The sequence below is a fragment of the Ranitomeya variabilis genome, chromosome 1, assembly GCF_051348905.1.
Source record: "Ranitomeya variabilis isolate aRanVar5 chromosome 1, aRanVar5.hap1, whole genome shotgun sequence".
Classification (NCBI taxonomy): Eukaryota; Metazoa; Chordata; class Amphibia; order Anura; family Dendrobatidae; genus Ranitomeya; species Ranitomeya variabilis.
The window spans coordinates 401,061,623-401,085,962 of NC_135232.1; the positions used below are offsets into that span (position 1 = coordinate 401,061,623).

General features: G+C 44.8%; 1 protein-coding gene across 8 annotated transcripts in view; it reads right to left on the reverse strand.

Annotated features, from left to right (window-relative positions):
• SPATA6L (spermatogenesis associated 6 like) overlaps nt 1-24,340 on the reverse strand; it is a 94,425-nt gene that overhangs the window by 54,882 nt on the left and 15,203 nt on the right. For all 8 annotated transcript variants that reach the window (XM_077249148.1, XM_077249147.1, XM_077249146.1 and 5 more), the window contains exons 5-6: nt 20,320-20,361; nt 4,705-4,829 (exon numbers count right to left, since the gene is read on the reverse strand). In XM_077249148.1, coding sequence (XP_077105263.1) covers nt 4,705-4,829; nt 20,320-20,361 — 167 coding nt within the window. The remainder of the gene's footprint in view (nt 1-4,704; nt 4,830-20,319; nt 20,362-24,340) is intronic.

The following is a 24,340-nucleotide window of genomic DNA, read 5'->3' on the forward strand; positions in this document are numbered from 1 at the left end:
TCGTCCTGCCAGTCGCTGCAATTATGAATGCCTTGGACCGCCCTGATGACAGAGGAAGGCTACTGACATTGTTTTGTCTCACAGTACCTTCATATGTTTGTTTCTCACCAGGGACTGGGAGTGAGCTAGAACTTTCCAAACCGCATGCGATTTTCTGGAATTGGATGATTCTCTGCTCTCTTCTGGACTCCAATGGCCCTGGAAGTATCTTCCTTGCAAATGTCCACCCCATCCTTGCTGACTTGCATTTGTGGTGACTACAACACAAGGAGACTGCACCCACGAGACACCTGTTTGGAGATTTCTGGGAATGGTCCACCAGTATAGGGATCTTTTGACTCGACGAGACGGCTCCATCTCCCTGTCCAGTGAGCTGTGCTTTCTGTCTCAGGATGCTAGGTCCGCCTGCTGTAGATCTCGAGAATTAAACTGGCTCCAGTTTACACAGGGAATGCAGGATGTCATCAGTCCCAGGATCTTCATCGCATCTCTGATGGAGACCTGGCTTCTTGAAAATTGACGAATCCTTTCTTTTATGCTGGCTTGTTTCTCCTCTGGTAGGAAAGACATCCTTAACACCGAGTCTAACATGACTCCCAAAAATTTTATTAACAGAATCTGCTACTACTAAGAAATCGTCTAGGTAGGGGATTACAGTGATATTCTGTTTTCTCAGGTAGGCTACTACCTCTACCATTATTTTCGTAAAAACTCTGGGAGCTGATGCTAGGCCGAAGGGAAGGCAGCAAAGCTGATAGTGGTAGATTCTGCCTTCCATTTCTATGGCAAACCTTAGGTATTTTTGATGGCCTGCGTGGATCGGTACATGGTAATATGCACTCTTTAGGTCCAAAGTGCACATAACAACGCCCTTGCTCAAGATGGGTACCGTGGATCGTATGGACTCCATCTTGAACCTCATGTACCTTATCCACCTGTTTAAGGGTCTGAGGTTTACTATTGCTCTGGATTCCCTGACGGTTTTTATAACGAGAAGAGACTTGAATAATGACCTCTGCCTTCTTCTTGAACAGGTAGTGGAATTATTGCTACTATTTTTAAGAGGTCCTGAATATCTGACCACATAGGATAGGTTAAGACAAGCCTGGGCTTTGTTACGAGAAATTTTTCTGTTGGCAGATCCCCGAATTCTATCCTGTATCCCTGAGAGATAACCTGTAGAATCCACGGACTTCTGGAAATATTTTGCCAACCCTCCAGGAACATCATCAGACTCCCCCCTACTCTGATAGCGTCATTTCCTTCTAGGGGCCAATCCTGAACCTGAGAAGGAAGATGGAATCTCTATTCCTACCCCCTTTGGGATAGCTCTACCTTCCCGATTTCCCTTTTCCCCTATAGTTTGTTTTTTGACTGAAACGGGACCTACAAAAGGGCTGATATTTCTTGCGCTTTTCCTCAGGAAACCCTTTGTTCTCATCTGAAGCTTTGTCTAAAATGTTGTCCAGGATGGGCCCGAACACCTTTCCCCCGAAAAGGGTATAGAGCAAAGCTTGTTTTTGGACTGCGTGTCCCCCAACCAACTCTTCAGCCAGATGGCTCTTCGAGCTGCATTGGACAGTGATTGATTTCTGGCTGCAAATCTGACTGATTCAGCGGAAGCGTCTGCCAGGAAATCAGTTGCTAGCTTTAATAAGAGAAGGGATTTTAGGATAGCTTCCCTAGGAGCTTTGGCTGTCAGGTGTTCCTCTAAATCATCTACCCATAAATGCACAGTACGTGCTACCGATGTTGCTGCTATGTTAGCGTGTATTATTGCTGCTGAACTCTCCCAGGTCCTTTTTAGGAGTCCATCAGCCTTTCGGTCCATCGGTTCCTTCAGATTAGAGGAATCCTCAAAAGGAATAGCCGTTCTTTTGGACACCTTTGCTATCGGGATATCAATTTTAGGGTTATCTTCCCAGACCCTGATCTCTTCAGAATCAAATGGTAGCCGCAGTCTAAAGTTCCGGTGGAATTGCAAGTCTCTTATCTGCCTCTTCCCGTTCCACTAAGTTCATGGCACATATATGGGAGTTGACTGGAAAGAGCCTTGAAGTCTGCGAACGTAGCCCCCAAACATTTAATCGTGTATGGAGAGAGATGCCGGGGGCTCCTCTATCTACATAGTGTGTCTCACAACACCAAGGAGTTCGTCCGTATCTGCAGAGGAAAATAAATATTTATTTCCCTTCTCTGGAGGATCCATGCTTGACCCTTCTTCCTCTATATTGGACTCAGAAAAAACCTGTTCGGAAGAAAAGTCAGATTATCTTGGCCTCTTACGGGTTCTGATTGTGCAGGCTGAGGGCATACTAGTCCTGATACTGAGGACTGTACCTCCTGCCTTATAACAGACCTCATGTTGGACATAAGCGCAGCCTGTTCCTCCCCAACGACTCTCCTGGTGCATGCATTACAGAGGGGTTTCTGCCAGGTCTCTGATAGCCTTGAGGTGCAAATGGGGAACTTCCTATTTTTCCCCGACCTCTTGCCGTCTTTTTTTTCTGCTGCAGCGTTGGAAGCTCCCTGGAATACATAAAGATACGTGCCCTATGGTAACTGGGCTAGGCTTGGCTCCTATGGTGACCTCTTACTGGGTACTCACATGCCCCTGGCTCTCAGAGCCAACCTCCGTTCTTGCAGTCTCCTCCATACTGACTGCTGGAGTAGGAAGGACTGCTCCAGAAAGCTGATCACCCCCCCGTTACCTTAATATATGCAGCGTGGTCTTCAGTCTTTTCGCGCTGCCGACCCTGCCCCGGAAGTACTCCCTCCTGGAGAAAAAAACTCTGCCTCTGTCTGCCGCAGGCCCCGACTCGGAAGTGATGAGTGACGCGGCTGGAAGCTGCAGTGCTGGGATGCTGCTTTGCGGCGGTGATACTTCCCTGGGACCCGCGTGATGGACCCCTTACCGGTATCAACAGAAATGGCGCCAGGACACTGCCAAGGCACCATCTTGGGTCGAGAGCCCCCGTTAGAGGGAAGCGACCCATTCCTCAGGAGCAGTGCTGCACTGAGGTACGCTGAGGGACCCTGGTATCAGGTGTCAGCCGCAGAAGTCTTGAGGTGGGAAGATACGGTCAGATAGGCTCTCGTTGTTCCCTATCCGCAGTGGGACAGGAAAAAACACTGAAGGGTGGTAGTGGGAGGGTCCTTTTAAACTCTCGTGATTTCCTGTCCCACTGTGGATAAGAAGGACGTCCTCCATGGTGCTGTCAGGTGGTGACGTGGAAAAACAAGTTACATTATACTCATTCAGGGGCGGTCCCGGTGCAGTCTGGTCCGATGGGCGTCGCGGTCCGGGTCCGGTGCCTACCATCTTCATACGATGTAGTCCTCTTCTTTGCTTCCTGTCACAGCTCCTGCGCAGGCGTACTTTGTCTGCCCTGTTGAGGGCAGAGCAAAGTACTGCAGTGCGTAGGCACCAGACCTCCCTGACCTTTCCCTGATCAGCTGTCATGTCCCCCTAACAGCCGCAGGTGGAATCGCGATCTACCCGTGGCTGTTAACAAACTGACAGCGGCATTTAACATGCACGTGCAGGAAGCGCGTCATTACCACCTCCCATCGGCACCCATGTCACATGACCGATGGGTTGGCATAACAACCGAGGATCAGCAGGAGACCCCTGTGGTTATCATAGCCGGATAGCTATGAGCGCTGCCCAGCGGTCGGCGCTCATAGCAAGTGAGCATATCTGCTGCATAGAGAAGGGCTGCAGCCCTGCTCTATGCAGTACAAGTGATTGGATGATCGCAGCTTCTAGTCTCCCTTGGAGACTATTGAAGCAAGTAAAAAAAATGTTTTTAAAAATATTTAAAAAATAAAAAATATATAAAAGTTCAAATCTCCCCCCCTTTCGCCCCATTCAAAATAAAATAAAAAAAATAAAATATACACATATTTGATATGGCTGCGTTCAGAATCGCCTGATCTATCAATATATAAAAAGAATTAATCCAATCAGTAAATGGCGCAGCAAGAAAAAAATCAAAATGCCAGAATTTCGTATTTTTGGCCGCTACAACATTGCAATTAAATGGAATAACAGGCAATCAAAAGATTGTATACATGCCAAAATGGTATTATTAAAAATGTCAGATCAGCGGGCAAAAAATAAGCCCTCACCCAATCCGAGATCACAAAAAATGGAGACGCTACGGGTCTTGGAAAATGGCAAAAAAAATTTTCATTTTTACAAACTTTGGAATTTTATTTCACCCCTTACATAAAAAAGAACTTAGACATGTTTGGAGTCTGTGAACTCGTAGTGACCTGGAGAATCATAATGGCAGGTCAGTTTTAGCATTTAATGAACATGGTTAAAAAAAATCTAAAAAACAATTGTGGAATTGCACTTTTTTTTGCAATTTCACCGCATTTGTAAATTTTTTCCCGTTTTCCAGTACACGATATGGTAAAATCAATGGTGTCGTTCAAAAGTACAACTCGTCCCACAAAAAGCAAGCCCTCACATGACCATATTGATGGAAACACAAAAAAGTTATGGCAAGAACTTATGGAAGAAGGGGAGCAAAAATGGAAACGCAAAAACGGAAATACCCCTGGTCCTTAAGGGGTTAAGGTAAAGTGTTATTATCACATCTAAGAAAACATGTACCGTATATTAAGCAGAAAATAGAAATCTATTTTATATTGACTCAACAAGAAGTAAACTTGTAATAAAACAATGTCACTTACCGGGAAGCCTGGAACAGTTTTCATCAGCACCTCTCGATCCACTCCTGGGTACGGAGGTGTCAGCTTTGGTTCAGGGAACAGGAAATTTCGATGGTTCTCTTTGTATGTGGCTAAAACATCTTCACCTGTATGACCAGAAAAGCATTTATACACCACGAGAAAGTGATGCTAACGATGAGTGGAAGACCATTTCATAATTATAACAATGCCGGTACAATGGAAATCAATTAATTTTTACTAGAAGAGACCAAATGTATTTTCAGTTATAAACGTGCACAGAGGCGTCATTATGATAGTGTGGCAACTCACTCCTGAAAAAAGATTAACACATTAAAAACTGCAACTGACCCTGCTGGTTCCAGTACAGACTAGAGATCCTGACCCCGCAGTCCCTATTGTTTCCTGTGTGAGCTGAGATAGCCCTAACCACAGACCATACCTCCCAACTTTGGAAGAAGGCAAAGAGGGATAAAGGTTGTGGCTCGCGCAGCGCGCTATGGCAAATATTAGGCCACACCCCTGACCACACCGATTTCACAACTACTCACACCCATATCCATGCCCCAACGACACCCATTTAGCACTGCTGATCACATTGTTTCATAAATAATTATAAACAACAAAATATGGCCACACAGTGCTCCATACTGTATAATGGCCACACATGATGCTCAATACTGTATAATGGCCACACATGATGCTCCATAGTGTATAATGGCCACACAGTGCTCCATACTGTATAATGGCCACACATGATGCTCCATACTGTATAATGGCCACACATGATACTCAATACTGTATAATGGCCACACATGATGCTCAATACTGCATAATGGCCACACATGATGCTCAATACTGTATAATGGCCACACAGTGCTCCATACTGTATAATGGCCACACATGATGCTCAATACTGTATAATGGCCACACAGTGCTCCATACTGTACAATGGCCCCACATGATGCTGCGTACAGTATAATGGCCCTACATGATGCTGCGTACAGTATAATGGCCCCACATGATGCTGCATACAGTATAATGGCCCTACATGATGCTGGGTATAGTATAATAGCCCCTCATGATGCTGCGTACAGTTTAATGGTCCCACATGATGCTGCGTACTGTATAATGGCCCCACATGATGCTGCATACAGTATAATGGCCACACGTAATTATCCCACCCCCATTACCCTCACACCCCCATCATTGCCTTCTCCCCCCCATCATTGCCTTCTCCATCACCACACACACCTACACACACCAACAGACACACACATACACACACCTACACACACACATCTCTCACCGCGCACCCTCGCAGCAGCCGGCAGCTTCCTCTCCAGCTGCACTGAATGATGTCATCTAGTCATGCCATGCTGCTGACTGCTCACGTCGCTGCAGCTCTGGTATGCCACTGATAAAGACGCCTCTCCGTGTGTCCTGTACCAATCAGTGTTGGAGCGAGGAGCAATATCTGCTCCGATCTGACACAGCTAGCGGCCAGGACAGCTATCCCGGCCAGGACAGCAGGACAGAGTCTCAAAATCGGGACTGTTCCGCTGTATCTGGGACGGTTGGGAGTTATGCCACAGACTAAACCAGGGGTCAGAAACCCACGGCCCGCATGTGGCCCATGAGGCTGCATCATGTGGCCCACAGGCACTGCAGACCACTTGATGATTGCGGCTCGGTCCAGGAGGCTGCCGACAGCAGCGCTTTATTTCAAATGAACGTGCATCCTTGTGTAAGGAGGAAGACCAGGCTGCAAGTACCTGTATTGAGCTGGGTCCGGAACTGCTGAGGCTGCGTCCTTTATTTAAAATGGACCGGACCGGTGCTCTGACACGGAAGCTGGGGGCGTGCGCAGCATTGGGCAGTTTCCCGCCGGCATTGACAGAGGCAAGGTCCGTGCGCAGGGGGCTCCAAGGGGTGCACAGCCAGGCCACAATGACACGCGGCCGATCCAATGCCGGAAAGCTGCCGGAGCCCCCCGCAATAACAAGGAAAGAGCCGGGAGCCCTGTTCAGCTAAGCACTGCACACCAGCCTAAGAGCCAGGGCAGAGTTCAGGACTGTTCGTCGTCGGACTATGGTCTGCAGGACCCCACCGAAGAAGCAGCGAGCCAGTGGTTGACGGTGCTTGTCTTGGCGGGAACAGGCAGCGTGCAACATAGAGAGAAAAGTGCAGCGAACCCAGTAGCTGGCAGAGATCGAGGTGCAGTGTACTTCATGACCGTGAGTATAGCGTGTGTGCCGCAAAGAGAGAACCAAGTATTGGATAGATTTTGTAACCCACCTCACCAGCATATATTTTCCCGCCCACCGGAGACCCTGATTGTGCTGCGGCCTTGTTTGCTCCGGCCGCATATGTTCGTGGACTAGGGGCACAGTGGAAGGTACCGAACACCGACTACTGCCGTCAGACCGTTGTTTGCAGGACCCCACTGGAACAGCACCGTACCAGCCATAGTTGGCATCATCCCATAGAAAGGCATAGAAGACGACTGACAGGTTAAGTTGATCTAATACGAACTGCCACTATCTTTTCCCTTGTTTTCATTGACTCTGCAGATGTTTTTGCATCTGAACTGTTTTTGCACTCCCATTAGCTGTTTGCCTCCCTGCGTGGAGTATTCCCCTGTAAGTAAACTTGTAACTCCTTCCCAACCTGCTCACACTTGGACGCACATTCAATTGAAATGTATTGCCTCGCAGAGACAAGCTCTCTACACGGCACTACTAATGCCAGCCACTGGTCAATCAGAGGCCAGCAGCTGACATCGGTGTGCCGGCGCATGGCAGTGACGTAATAAACCGCTGCGCTGGCACCCTGATGTCAGCTGCTGGCCTCTGTTTGGCGAGTGTCCATTGGCCATTACTTCCCAGCCATCTCACCCCTCCTCAGAACTGTTCCTCCACATACAATCCTTTTTCTCCAGACACACACAGCCACATCATGTCTTATCCTGCTCCCACCTTCTAACACTCTGTTTGCTACTCCTCAATGCTGGTGACGTATCCCCAAATCCTGGCCCTCCTCAGCACATCCCCACACTCATTTTGAACCCCCTGCCACGATCCCCTAGATGTTTTCGCAATGATGATAACCTCATACCCATTCATCCAGCCCCACACACCCCGGTCCCCCTACCTGGAGAACTATGGAATGCACGCTCTGTCTGCAACAAACTCTTGTTTATCCATGACCTCTTCATCACCAACAAACTCTCCTTCCTTGGCAACACTGAAACCTGGGTCACCCCCTCTGACTCAGCCTCTCCAGTTGCACTTTCTTATGGCGGACTCAATCTCTCTCACACCCCTCGCCCCAGCAACAAACGTGGTGGAGGAGTTGGCTTGCTCCTGTCCGATACCTGCTCCTTTACCCCAATTCCACTACCGCCCTCTGCTACTCTTCCCTTGTTTGAGGTGCACTCTGGTCCTATCTACTCCCCCTCCAACCTCCAGCTGGTCGTCATCTACCGCCCCCAGAACTAGCCATCTCCACCTTTTTTGACCACTTTACCACCTGGCTACTTCATTTCCTCTCAGCTGACATCCCCACTATCATCATGGGTGACTTCATCATCCCCATTGATGCTTCCACCCAAGCTGCCTCTAAACTTTTATCGCTCACTGCCTCCTTTGGCCTCACTCAATGGTCCTCCGTGGCCACTCACAAAGATTATCACAAGCTGGACCTTATCTTCACCTGCCTCTGTTCCCTTACTAATCTTACTGACTCACCCCTCCCCCTGTCCGACCACAACCTACTGACATTCTCTTTCCTCTCCTCTCCTACTGCGCAACCCCCTTTCCATAAACTCACTCGCAGGAATCTCAAACACCTCAATTTACAATCACTCTCTGAGTCCTTTTTCCCTCTTACAGACATAGCTTCCCTTCATGACACAGATGCTGCTGCCACTTTTTATAACACCACAATAACAGCAACACTTGATTTGGCCGCCCCCTCATGCATAGCAAAACTCATACAATCAACAGACAGCCCTGGCTGACCAGCCTGACAAAAGAACTGAGACGGGCTTCCAGGGTCGCTGAGCGGAGATGGAAGAGATCCTGCTCTGCCGAGCACTTCATCACATACAAGCAGTCTCTCACCAACTTCAAGTCCACGCTCACTGCCGCAAAACTTACTTCTCATCTCTCATATCCTCCCTGTCTCACAACCCTAAACAGCTTTTCAACACTCAATTCTCTACTCCGCCTCCCAGCACCTCCTCCCTCTCCTCTCATTTCTGCTAAAGACTTTGCCTCTTTATTTAAGCAGAAGATCGATACGATCAGAGAAAGCTTCGGCCCGCAGCCCCTAATGCCCCTCTTAGCTGCTCAGCCCTGTTCCTCCAAAACCAGCTTCTCCACCATGACAGAAGATCAGCTCTCCACCCTCTTGTCAAGATCACATCTCACCACTTGCACGCTTGACTCGCGCTCCCATCCCACCTCATCCCTAACCTCGCCAGTCTTCATCCCATCCCTAACACACCTGTTCAACCTCTCATTTACAAAAGGTGTCTGCCCCTCACCTTCAAACATGCCTCGATCACACCCATCCTCAAAAAGCCCCCCTTGACCCATCCTCTGTGTCTAGCTATCACCCAATATCTCTTTTCCTTTATGTCTCAAAACTACTGGAACAGCATGTCCATCTTGAACTGTCCTCCCACCTCTCCTCCTGCTCCCTCTTTGACTGGTTACAATCTGGCTTCCGACGGCATCACTCAACTGAAACTGCCCTAACTAAAGTCACCAATGACCTACTAACCGCCAAGAGCAAGGGACACTACTCTGTCCTCCTTCTCCTGGACCTGTCTTCTCCCTTCTCCCTTGGTACTGTGGACCATTCCCTCCTGCTACAGATTCTCTCATCTCTTGGCATCAGACTTGGCCCCAAGGATCTCGTCATACCTAACAGACCGAGCATTCAGTGTCTCCCTCTCCCACACCACCTCCTCACCTCGCCCCCTGTCTGTCGGTGTTCCCCAAGGCTCAGTTCTAGGACTTCTAATCTTCTCCATCTACACCTTCAGCCTGGGACAGCTCATAGAATCCCACCGTTTGCAGTATCATCTCTATGCCGATGACACGCAGATCTACCTATCTGGACCTGACCTCACCTCCTTACTGACCAAAATCTCACAATGTCTGTCTGCTATTTCAGCTTTCTTTTCTGCTCGCTTTCTAAAACTGAACATGGACAAAACAGAATTTATCATCTTTCCCCATCTCACTCTACCCCTCCACCAGACCTATCTATCCATCAATGTCAATGGCTGCTCACTCTCCCCAGTCCCGCAAGCTCGGTGCCTCGGGGTGATCCTCGACTCTGCCCTCTCTTTCAAGCCACATATTCAAGCCCTTGCCTCCTCCAGCCAACTCAAACTCAAAAATATTTCCCGAATCCATACATTCCTTGACCACGAAACCAGAAAAACACTAGTGCACGCCCTCATCATCTCCCGCCTCGACTACTGCAACCTCCTACTCTCTGGCCTCCCCTCTAGCACTCTGGCAGCACTCCAATCCATCCAACACTCTGTTGCCTGACTAATTCACCTGTCTCCCCGTTATTCCCCAGTCTCTCCTCTCTGCCAAGCCCTTCACTGGCTTCCTATTGTCCAGAGGCTCTAGTTCAAAACCCTAGCTATGACATACATAGCCATCCACACCGACTCCTTCATACATCTGTGACATGGTTTCCCAGGACTTACCTACACGCAATCTTCGATCCTCTAAAGATCTCCTTCTCTACTCCCTTCTTATCTCTTCTTCCCACAACCGCATACAAGACTTCTCCCGTGCCTCCCTCATACTCTGGAACTCTCTACCCCAACACATCAGACTCTCGCCTACCACGGAAACCTTAAAAAAAAACTGAAGACCTACCTCTTGCAATAAGCCTACAACCTGCAGTGATCCTCAATCTACTGAACCGCTGCACGACCAGCTCTACCCTCTCCTAGTGTATCCTCACCCATCCACTGTAGACTGTGAGCCCTCACAGGCACGGTCCTCTCTCCTTCTGTACTTGCGTGTGCCTTTTTTCTGCTCATGTTTATTGTACTTGTCTATATTTGCCCCTTTTGCATGTAAAGTGCCATGGAATAAATGGTGCTATAAAAATGTATAATAATAAAATAATAATAATGAGGAACACTATAGGGCGATTACAAGATAAAGACATTACTACAAGATGATGACCAGGATGGAGACATTACCACAAGAAAGGGACCAGGACGGAGACATTACACCAAGATGAAGCTTTACTACAAGATGGGGGACATTACTACAATATGGGGACCAGGATGGGACATTGCTACAAGATGGAGACCAGAATGGAGGATGTTTGCCAGAATTACTATATGGTGCTAATTGTAAGACAATATTACTGTATGTGACCAATTAGGGGACACTAAATTGTAAAAATGTAAAAACAAAATTCCAAATAAAGCACAAAAAATTTTTACTACTAAAAATGCTGTTTTATATATAAACCCAAGCTATAAATCTACCATAACACAACAATGAATGTCATACAAAAAGACAAAATAAACAAGGCAGAAATGTAAAAAAAAAATAATCAAAAGGTGTATAGAAAAAAATGGTATCACTAAAAATGCCACTTTGTCCTACAAAAAATGAGGCCCCTCCCCAAATTCAATTTTTTTTCTATGTGCGGCCCATATACTCAGCCGAGCTTGAGACCCCTGGACTAAACTATGTGTAAGGTTCTCAGTATCTTTGCTATATCTGCTGTTGTTTTCTGTTATTGAAACCTAACTTTTCCGTCGGCCATTTTGCTTTGTCCTGCTGCAGCTGCTTTGCCCTGAGTCAGTATGGAGTTTCTAGCTTCTATGTTTCCGCCCTGTTCTCTGCCTCTTGCCTTTATAAGCAGTCTCCTTTTTACACCAATCTAGGTTATCATCCTAACATTCTTCCTCAATTTCCGATAGATAAGCCCTTGCCAGCTGTTGCTGAAAGAATCACGTCTTTACAACGCAATATTGATCTTCTAAAGGAAAATCTGGAATTGGCTCAGGAAAGGTATAAAAGAGCAGCAGATACGTTTTGTAAACCTGCACCAGCTTTCAAGGTAGGAGACTTGGTCTGGCTATCAACTAAAAATCTTAAATTGAGAATCCCATCATCCAAATTGGGACATAAGTACATTGGATCCTATAAGATCAGTAAGATTGTAAGTGCCGTTGCTTGTCGTCTTCAACTGCCCGGAACTATGAAAATTCACCCTGTCTTTCACGTTTCCTTACTAAAGGCAGCAGTACACCAATACGTTTCCTGGACGTTCTTCTCCCCATCCTGATCCAGTGCTGATTGATAGGAGGAATTTGCGGTTAAGAAGATTCTGGATTCCAGATTATACAGGAATCGGCTACAAAATCTGATTAAATGGCAGGGCTACCCAGTTGAAGATAACTCATGGGACCCGATTACGGTAATAACATTAATGCTCCTCGCTTACTCCGCCAGTTCCATCAGAGGTACCCAGACAAGCCTGGTCTGAGGTCATCCAGACGCTGTCTCTAAAGGGGGAGTGATGTAAGGTTCTCAGTATCTTTGCTATATCTGCTGTTATTTTCTGTTACTGAAACCTAACTTTTCCGTCGACCGTTTTCCTTTGTCCTGCTGCAGCTACTTTGCCCTGAGTAAGTATGGAGTTTCTAGCTTCTATGTTTCCACCCTGTTCTCTGTCACTTGCCTTTTTAATCAGCCTCAGCTGTTCAATAAGTGCTTCTGACTCATGTCTGCAGTTAGCCTGTGACCTGCTCCTGGAAGTCTTGGACTTAGTATTCTTTCCATCTTCTACTGTGGATCTCTGGGACACTTGTAGACACTGGAACTCTGCAGCATGCGAATCTACATTTGCAAGGGAAGTAACAGAGAGAGAGACTCTGGACCAGTTTGTTGAACTTAACGTTTGCTCTGACCTGCCATGTCACCTGCCGTGTCTCCTGCCTGTGTACCTGCAATTGTGTAAAGCCTTTATCCCTGTGGCATACTTGTATGCAGTAATACAAGCAAGTCAAAACTAAACCTCTGTCTACTGTGTCTTCCTCGCACCCAAGCACAAGACTCTAAATAGACTGTACAATACATTACACTATGGCACCTCGGACCTATGCTGCCTGAAAGGCCATCAAGGGCTTCACGTTTCTCATAAAGAATCGGAGAGGGCAGAACAGAATGCAAATTACCTACAAAAAGGAAAGTGTGCTGAAATAGAAAGAGATCCCAGAGTGAGTAGAATAAACCACAAAATACAAAATAAAGGATTACGGTAAGTACGTACTGTACTGTTACACAATATGCTGCCTACTTCCTAAAAAGAAACAGAAGATAGGTGCAGGGTAAAAAGGGTAAACAGTAGAGAGATAAACCCTAGCTGGTCTTTCATTGACTGGCTTAATCTACAGCAGTATGGCTGGACATCTAAATTAGACTATCACCAGCAGGAAATACCATCAATGGGAAGATATATAAAAACGCACCCGAATGGTGATAGGGCAGACAAATGAGTAAATGTAAACATCTGTTACCCTAAAAAGACTGAAGCAGGGATATCAGAAACTGAACACCTGGAGAAAAGGTGTACCTGCTGTGGCTTGGTAGACTTAGAAGCCGACCACAAGGCACAGAATCAAGGGTTCGACCCCAGACGCATAACAGATGCAATTCTTGTACAGGTTCTTGGCAAGTCAATGAGTCCATGGAAACCATTGGACTACACTCGGATGACATCAGAGTGCAGTCCGATTTCCATGGACTGACAGAATGGAGAAGATGGAAGACATTTTACGCTCATCTGAGAGAATCGGATCACACTATGAGCACACTCTGATCAAAACTTTGGTTGCAAACAGACTGTGTATTGCCCTATTCTTATACTGCACAAGGCCTCATTAAGGGTATTATAATTTTACTGTCTCAAACACAAGAGCAGGTATTTCCTTTTCCCAAAGAGAAAATGAATATAAAAGGCAATTAAGAGAAGAATGAAATTTACATTTACAGAATGAAACTTTCACATGGGAAATGAACCTTTAGCTATCTTTTTTCTGCACAACCTATTACATTTTCTTTGAGAATAGTGGGTTATTACTCACATTGTGCTTTCAGCCGTAGAATGCTATGTAACACAGATTTTGTATTTAGAGATGATATTTGCAATGTGAAGCAAAAGTACAAATGAGACTTTCGGTTTTTCCACATAATAGAAATTATTAAGCTTAAAGGATTATTCTGAAGTTGTGCCATGAGCAATACCAGCTCTGCAGTCTCTTCACTTCCTTGTAGCATTAGGGGCGGGCACTTTCCCTTGAGTGACAGTTCGGGTTCAGTAGCTTCATTCTACTGCTGAGTTTATTCTATTGTAACACGGTAACCTTCTGTCAGTGAAAAAAATCAATGAACTGGAAAAAGCCAACCACTTTCTCAGGAGTTTACTCCTTAACCTGCAATGTAGTTAATGCACAAACCGAGCAAGGTGGTAGTCGATCTCCATGCCAACAATCTGTACACTATGTAAGATAAAAGATGTATCAAGAGATCCACAGCAAATAGAAAAAGGCAAGTCAACTGCAAAGTTACCTCTTTCATGCTAATTACACCAATTTCATGACATCAGAACACCCTTTTAAGCTAGTATAAGTGGCATAACTTGAAGATTATAGGCCCCAATGCAGAATCTCTGAGTCCTTTCTATCACAGGTCTTTTATAGTATTGGTCTTCTATTAAGGGCCAAAGGGACCTTTTGGGTCCTATTGGGCTCCATGGCTCGATTATGTGAATGCAACCCCTATACTCACTAAAGTTACTCTCCATGCTGGTAGAAATACTTTTGGAGATCTGTTAGTATTAATTGGCACAGCTTTACACATCACAGGGGTATCCCTGGTGCGGAGTAAGCACATCATTTTATAGGCGTCAGTTATCCATGGTCCCTCTCTCCCTTATGTTTGCACATTATATAAGTAATAGAATGTAATGTAAGACTGCTGTACATATTCTGTGACCACATACCTAGTACAGGTATCTACCGATATGTTGTGGTTCTATTCATATTTACTGTGTGTATAGTTTATCGTATTGAGTTAGTATAATGTTTATATGTCGGTTATTAATGGCCATCATTAATACTGTCATTATATTTACAGGTGTCCTACTTCTTCTACCTAAAACACTTATTGGATTGTCTTTTTGCTCAAAGTTGAGCATCATCTCAAGGGTTGTTATCCCAGAAGTCGCTAGCAATATTCCAACAAATTGTGCTGGCCATTAAATATTCAGTTGCCCAATATGTCCCTTTCTTAGCTCCTACAGAAACCTGTCGGAGTATTTAAAGGGGTCTTTCACTCTAGTGACATTAATGAGCTATCCTTAGGATAGGTCATCTATATAAAATTTGTGGCTGTCCGACACCCGACACCCCCACCAATCCCCAGATGGATCTGTGGCACATTTGTTTCTGGTAGGTCCACTATTAACATCTGGGTAGCAGCTAATCGGTGGGGCTGCCAGGTTTCGTTACCAGACCAATCTGATACTGATGGCCGATCCTGATGATCTGAGAATATGTCATCAATATAGAACATCAATGTCATTGTATTGGAGAACCACGTTATTTAAAAGCACATGTTAAGGTTGAGGCCAGAAGTGGCTGTTATTTTGAGAAACGATGAAAATCTCAGGAAAAATTAGCATTATGTCCAAAAATGTGTACAGACTTTTTTTTTACGATATGGATGATGTTTTAACTGTAATCTCTACATATGTTCCACAGACTAGCCCCTTTATAGGAGCCATGTGAGCTTGGCCTACATCTTGCTTTTTCCTTACCATTTGTTACAGCTTGTAACTACTAAACCAAATCATTGAGGGTGTTAAAAATATAACTTCTGACGTTTCTAGCATTCTTACAATTCCAAAATATTCAGGAACCATGTACATGTTAACAGAAATGATTTTAATATGTTACTAGCTTCTCAACTAGACAAGGAAAGCACTGGATAGAAATCTGTTACCGGAAACTTGCATTGAAATGAATAAGACTATAGCGCCACCTGGTGTCTGGATGAAACATGGTCGGTTCTTAGCCCTTTAGAGAGTTGTATGGTGTACTTAAAGAAGTCCTCCTCTGACTTTTATTCCCCGTAGATCTCCGTATATGTGTACATATGGACTATAGGTCCATGAAAAAAACGTACAGTACATGGATGGCGTCAGTGTGTCACTCATGTGCCATCCGTGTGCTGTACGTGTTTACATTGCAAAGAAAATGAGAAGCTTTGTAATTTATTTCTTTATCCATCTGTGAAAAACACTAATGATGGAAAAAACGGACACACGGACCATACACTGATGGTAAAAATGGACATACGGACCGTACACTGATGGTAAAAACGGACACACAGACCGTACACTGATGGTAAAAACGGACACACGGACCGTACACTGATGGTAAAAATGGACACACGGACTGTACACTGATGGTAAAAATGGACACACGGACTGTACACTGATGGTAAAAACGGACACACGGACCGTACACTGATGGTAAAAACGGACACACGGACCGTACACTGATGGTAAAAACGGACACACGGACCGTACACTGATGGTAAAAACGGACACACGGACCGTACACTGATGGTAAAAACGGACACACGGACTGTACACTGATGGTAAAAACAGACAAACTGATGACAAACTGCCACAACCATTTGCTACATTTCTGTAGCAAAAAAATACAACTCTTTTGAAGTTTTTATTCTCTAGTGAATCTAGAGATTTTCATCAGCATTAAGGGTCAATTAACAGTGCAGAATTACTGAGAATGAGCCTTCATAGTTTGTTGGGTTATATTTTCTTATGTGCTGCTCAAAACATCATCGTTCTCGGAATCGTTTCATCCTGGGTCAAGAAAAGTCGCACTTCCGAGAACAATGGCAGCGTATGCACACTAAACGATCTATTACAGATTGCCCAGTGGGCATTATCTGTTTATATAATTGCCTTGTAATGTTTTCATTTCCTGTTCTGTCCAGCTGTTACCGTATCGCAGAATTCCAAGTGGAGGAAGTTCACCGACAGCCATATTGAGACACCCAAGTGATGGGTGTCTCAATATGGAAACTGCTGCTGGTACCAACCTATTGCGCGGTACCACAAGCGGAACACCATCGCACCACACACACACACACTCTATACGCTGTACGCACCACACACACTCTCACACACTCATTCACCCTCACATACTCACATTCTCACACACACATTCACACTCACTCTCACACTCACACTCTCTCACTCCCACTCACACACACTCAGTCTCACACTCACATTCACACTCACATTCTCACACTCACACACACACTCACACAGCCTCTTGCGTGGTACCACCAGTGGAACACCGTCGCGAACACGCCGCCGTCAGGATCAGACGAATGATTCACTGACTGCCGCCATCTTTGTACAGGAGGAGTGCATGCGCAGTTTTAGGCTGCTGTCACACTAGGAGTATTTGGTCAGTATTTTACATCAGTATTTGTAAGCCAAAACGAGGGATGGGTGATAAATGCAGAAGTGGTGCATATGTTTCTATTATACTTTTCCTCTAATTGTTCCACTCCTGGTTTTGGCTTACAAATACTGATGTAAAATACTGACCAAATACTGCTAGTGTGACGGCAGCCTTAATGTGACCGCCGCTATCTGTCTGCACAAAGATGGCGGCGGTCTGATTTACTGCGCCTGCGCGAATTGCGCGCAGGTGCAGTGAATCCTTCGGCTGATCCCGGCGACAGATGCGCGATGTGTCTACAGGCAGAGGAAGCCGGTCACATTAAAGGGGTTTTCCCACGAATGAAAGTTCATTTTAAAAATTGACTGTGTCTGACCGTGTACGGAGCATACCACATCTTCTGGGCAGGGGAGGAATCAAAAGACAATACTGACATTACATCAGGTGATCACAACAGTGGATTAATTTTGTGAGGTAAAATATTTCACTAACTGTTTTCTAAAAATATTTTACCTCACAAAATGTATCCTCTGCAATCTCCTGCTGTAATGTCAGTATTGTCTTTGAGGGGAGAACACAGCACAGGAAGGACAGAGACAGGGGGGATAGAAGATGGGGTAGACAGGTCAAAGAAGAGAGCACAGACAGGAGAAGTCAGCACATGGGGAAAGAGACAGTGGATAGGTGGGTGAGCACATGAGGGAGAGATTCTCAATGCTGCAAAGCCTGCCCCCATCGTGACATTACTGCCCTCCCGATGCGATAGCATCGGGCCTCCATCTAGTTAAGTACATATTTACCAATGAATGGTCTTTAATGCCGAAAGTCAGGTGGTGTAAACCCACTGTAAGGCTAGGACTAAGGCTTCTTTCACACTTCCGTCGGTACGGGGCCATCACAAAGTGTCGGCGCGACGTACCGACTGACGTTGTTAAAATTCGGCACAACGTGGGCAGCGGATGCAGTTTTTCAACGCATCCTCTGCCCATTCTAAAGTCCCAGGGAGGAGCTAGAGATCTCCGCCCGGCATACGCACTCCAAAGTGCAGGATGCGACGTGCGAAAAAACGTTCCCTTGAACGTTTTTTCGTGAATACGGTTCGCCAAAACACGACGCATCCAGTGAATGACGGACACGACGTATGGCCATACGTCGCGATCCGTCGGCAATACAAGTCTATGGGAAAAAAACGCATCCTGCGGGCACATTTGCAGGATGTGTTTTTTTTCCCAAAACGACACATTGTGACGGATCTAAAAAGACGGAAGTGTGAACGTAGCCTAAGAGGCAACTTTGGCCGCATTGCAATATTGAATCTAGTTGTACGTGTGGTTGTTTTGCAGAATGCCCTGTTACTTGTCACAACTTACGTTGTGGTTCCTACCCATTATCAGTATCTCCTGGATTTTTGGTTGCAAAGCGCATGGAACGTTCCCATGGTAGACCACAATACAAGTGACAGAAGCCCGTGACTGCTGCCATGTAGTCCTGGTCTAATATTGAGCAAACTAACATGAAAAAGAAAAGTGGACTGAAAATATGAATTCATACAAATAATTAACACCGCTATAACAGAATACATATGGTTTGGGATCAGGAAATCATGCATTATTGACCCCTGGCAAGCTCATGAATGTGTAAATGTGTGAATGATTCCCAGATGCACATGAAGAAGCATTATGTTCTTAATCTGTGTCTCTGGCGTGCGTACATATGAAATAAATTAAAGAAGTGGTCCTTTCAACATTTCTTTGAAGTAGGTCTGGATAAGCCTCAAGCAATAGATGAACTCGTATTTTATACAAAATGGCTTCCTTTAATCCACATAATCCCTTTGATGAAGCACACTTCCATTAGTCAGAAGACATGTTGTAAAGATACCTACACGTAATCTATTGTGATTGATCACAAAAAGCAAATTCACATGGAAAAGAGCAGAAAGACCCACATATTATGTACAGATATAGTAGGAAGCATCATGATCAGCCATAAAAGAAGCCACAAAATGTACAATGAACATTCTGTTTTGGTAAGAAATATTAGACTATTAATGCCATAGAGTCACCAATTTGTGGAGGATTCAGTGTGATCCATTTGTTCCTACATATGCAGCTTCCATTTTGGCAGCTAAGGTACCATCCTCAGTAGAACGATCCCTTTAAAAGAAGCTCTTAACCTGACACAAAAGTCATTACTATAACAGTAGGTAAATAAGACGGGATCTAGGTAATAGCACATCTCTGAGCACAGCTGCATAGAGATACGCCTCTACACAATGAATAAACACAAAGGGGTCTGGGAGGTAAGGTGGTCCACCTCTACCTCCAAAGCGGATAGAATTGTGCACTTTGATGAGCTATTGAACTGTAAAGGGCCCACTATTGTTCTTTTCGGTCTGTGTCCGCTATTGCGGCAGTGCTCCACTATACTCTACTATTGCTGTATTCAACAATGTGACCCTCTCCCAGTCAGTGGTGGTCCAAGTGATGGGACATCCAGTAATCAGCAGGTATCCCATCATAACTTGCAGTCGTGGCACAAACCAGCACTTCCATTAAAGTGTTTATCCTCTTAATATATTCCAATCATGATATTATATAGCACTGTGTACTTACAATTGCTCATTTTGCCTTTCTATCCACTTAATTCTTCTCTTTTCCATTAGCTGTATGATATCACATGATTATGGCTAGATTAATCCTTCTAGGCTAAATGTAGAAACAGGAGATCAATTTTCCCTGTATGAGTCATTAGTCACTGCAAAACTCAAAGCCAGTGGGAGAAGCACAGCAGCTGGGTCAGGAGTTGAAAAAGGGAATGATTTTTGCAGGGACAAGAGACTTCCTGTATCTAAATAGAGCACAGAAAAGAGAAGAATTTACTGGGTAGAAAGGTAAAATGAGCAATTGTAAATACATAGTGCAATATAATATGATGATTGCGATATATTAAGAGGATAAAAACTTTGATGGGAGGAGGAGTGCTTCTTTAATTTCAATTGCCATGTGTGAATCTTTACATAATACATCTAGAGAAATTCTAGGCTAAAATCTTACCTAATGAATTAAGTTGCACCAATTCAAAACCCGCATTGCGCTCTAGAAAAGACAAAAGAAAACATGCGTAAGTGTTAGAGGTAAAATACTGCGGGGAGGGTAAAATATATAGAAAAGACAATTATTTAGTTAAATATAAAAAACAACATATACCTAAGTTGCTTATAAAACATAAGCTGTAAATAAGGTTGTCCATCAGTAGCAACATTTTTTTTTACTTAAATACCTGTGTTCTGGGCTAAAATTATTAACATGAGTCAGGTTTGATTAAAAATGTTGTACTGTTTGCCTTCTATAATCTTTGTGACATCTTTATCACTGTCAGTTTTCCGTCGTTCTTCTGTCCTCCACTGAACAATGATGGAACCACTAACTTTGCTTTCAAAGGGAACCTGACAGCTGGTACTTGGTGCCCAATCTGACCAATCCATGGGCAGCAAGTATCAAACACCGGCTGCATGATCTCAGCCATGTTTTTTTAACCCTGAAATGCTGATGTGTTTCAGAGAGAAACGTTTTAAAAGCTGCCTGAGACCAAGCTTCAACAGAGACTAGTTGGACAGGTGGGTCCCCGAGGGCTTGTCCCTGATGGTTTCTGCACGGCCGCTGCCCTGGCGTGACAGGCCTGTCTCTCTGTGCGTGTGCATATAGTGTAAGATAGCGCTCCCTGACTGTGTTGGGGGACACTCGCTTGGCAACGGGTTTAAAGCACTCAGGCATGGTTTCTCACAAAAACAGCCTAATTGGTTTATTTAGTCAGCATAAACCGAATCACGAACAGGTCATTAATGTCCACGGAACACCACAAGCACCGACAGTCTGTTCCAATGGCAGGTACTTCATTGCCCGTAACCCCCTTTGTATGGAGTTACCTAACAGGAGCTCCTGCGCCACACGCTGACTCCTCTTAGTCCTCTCTCCTGGGGAAAGCTGCCTTACTGGGATCACCGTCCTTGTGAACAGGGCACTGACGACAGTCCAGACCCGCAGAAGAACTGTAGACCCCCAACGCAGTGCCGTCACAGACTCTGCACATATGGCCTTTCCATGTGCTTTCCAGGAAGTCCACTCCTTGGACCTTCCAACACATAGGCCTTCAGTCCATGGCCCCACCATGTGCTTCCAGGAATCCAGTCCACTCCAGCACATTCCAACACACAGGCCATCCAGGACCTTACACACTGACCATTCCGGTCCATACACTGAACATGTGACCCAAACCCTGGTCACATTATGTAGCTGTAACCACCCCCATAGGTGGGAGGTGTGTGTGGTTAGTCAGTCCCGCCCAGCTCTCCAACTAACCCTGCAAGCCCCCCTTATAACTAAACAATCACTTGTGGAACAACAAGTCAAAGAACAACAACATTTCGGGCTTACAGCGCAGAGGACAACCTCTGTCTCTGCGACACATACCGGCCATTCACAATGCCGCCAGTCACTGTATCAGAATAGGGAGAGTTTTTTCTCTCCAGAGGGTGAAGAGAAGACGCCAGGGATCCACCTGTCTGACTGGTCTATCGTGCAGCTTAGTCCCTGTCAGCTCTCAAACTACGTTTTTTATCTGAAACGCCACAACAAATTCAGAGATACAGGTGCTTCTCACAAAATTAGAATATCATCAAAAAGTTAATTTATTTCAGTTCTTCAATACAAAAAGTGAAACTCATATATTATAAAGAGTCATTACAAAAAGAGTGATGTATTTCAAGTGTTTATTTCTGTTAATGATTATGGCTTACATCCAATGAAAACCCAAAAGTCATTATATCAGTAAAGTAGAATACTTTATAATTTCAGCTTCAAAAATGATTTTAAAATCCAAAATGTTGGCCTACTGAAATGTATGTTCAGTAAATGCGCTCAATACGCAATACTGCGTCAATGCGGCATGGCATGGAGGCGATCAGCCTGTGGCACTGCTGAGGTGTTATGGAAGCCCAGGTTGCTTTGATAGCAGCCTTCAGCTCATCTGCATTGTTGGGTCTGGTGTCTCTCATCTTCACTCATGACCAATAGAAAACGCCAGAAGCGCCTTACCTGGGCCAAACAGAAAAAGACCATCTCTAAAAAGCTTGTCGGCAGAGGGAAGCATGAAGTGCTCTAAAATTTCCTGGTAAACGGCTACGCTGACTTTGGTCTTGATAAAACACAATGGACCTACACCAGCGGATGACATGACTCCCCTAACTGATTGTGGAAACTTCAGACTAGACCTAAAGCAACTTGGATTGTGTGCGTCTCCACTCTTCCTCCAGACTCTGGGACTTTGATTTCCAAATGAAATGCAAAATTTACTTTGATCTGAAAACAAGACCTTGGACCACTGAGCAACAGTCCAGGTCTTTTTCTGTTTGGCCCAGGTAAGGTGCTTCTGGCGTTGTCATGAGTGGCTTGACACAGTGATGGACATGTAAATTTAATTCTCCAGCAGGACTTGACACCTGTCCACACTACCAAATGTACCAATACCTGCTTTAAAAACAACAGTATCACAGTGCTTGATTGGTCAGCAAACCCGCCTGACCTTAACCCCATAGAGAATCTATGGGGTATTGTCAAGAGGAAGATGAGAGACACCAGAACCAACAATGCAGATGAGCTGAAGGCCGCTATCAAAGCAACTTGGGCTTCCATAACACCTCAGCAGTGCCACAGGCTGATCTCCTCCATGCCACACCGCATTGATGTCAGCAAAAAATAGGTCTACAGACCACAATTGAGTATAATCCATATTTATTTTATTAAAGAGAAAATACAAAAAATGAAAAATAAAAAGAGAACCACAGGAAGCCAATAATGGGACACAACAGGCCCAACACACCAGGAGGATGAAAGTACTAAAAATATAAGTATCAAATCAATGGCCTGTGAAGTGTATAAAGGCAGGCTAGACACTAAGTCTGTGCAAGTGCTTAGTAATAGTAAAGCACTTCACTGAACCACATAGTAAATGAATAAGGTGCACAGTGCATAGGAGGCCAGATAAGACCATAAACTTAGAATAAATAGTTTACAATAGATACAGGCATGATGTACTTACATAATACACCTGGGTGCAGACGGCCGGTTGGTCCCCGCCGCCCCAACGCACGTTTCGTCGAGACTTCTTCATGCCTTCTTCTTGATGCAGTAATTGATGCAAAAGGAGCCCCGACCAAGTATTGAGTGCATTTACTGAACATACAGTGCCTTGCGAAAGTATTCGGCTCCCTGGAACTTTTCAACCTTTTCCCACATATCATGCTTCAAACATAAAGATAAACATAAACCTCACTGAGCTCGAGCTGTTTGCCAAAGAAGAATGGGCAAGAATTTAAGTCTCTCGATGTACAAAACTGATAGAGACATACCCCAAGCGACTTGCAGCTGTAATCACAGCAAAAGGTGGCACAACAAAGTATTAAGTTAAAGGGGCCAAATAATATTGCACTTTTCAGTTTTTGAATTTCCACAAAAATTTAAAATAACCAATAAATTTCGTTCAACTTCACAATTGTGTTCCACTTGTTGTTGATTCTTCACCAAAAATTTACATTTGGTATCTTTATGTTTGAAGCATGATATGTGGGAAAAGGTTGAAAAGTTCCAGGGAGACGAATACTTTCGCAAGGCACTGAACGTTTCAGTAGGCCAACATTTCGGATTTTAAAATCATTTTTCCAGCTGGTGTTACAAAGTATTCTAATTTAATAAACACTTGAAATAGATCACTAGGTTTGCAATGACTCTATATAATATGAGTTTCACTTTTTGTATTGAAGAACTGAAATAAATTAACTTTTTGATGATATTCTAATTTTGTGAGAAGCACTTGTATAATGCTGAGATCATACAGCCAAGGCCTCTTATATACTGCCCGTGGATCAGGTGTAAGTTTCCCTTTAAGCAAAAACTTTTACAAAATGCTCTAAAAGACGTCCGGTCGCTTCTGGCAATTTTTTGACCTTTCCCATTGACTTCCATGCAGAAAATGCAAGAAGAATGGACAGGTCACTTCTTTTACAAGAGCTTAAAAGCC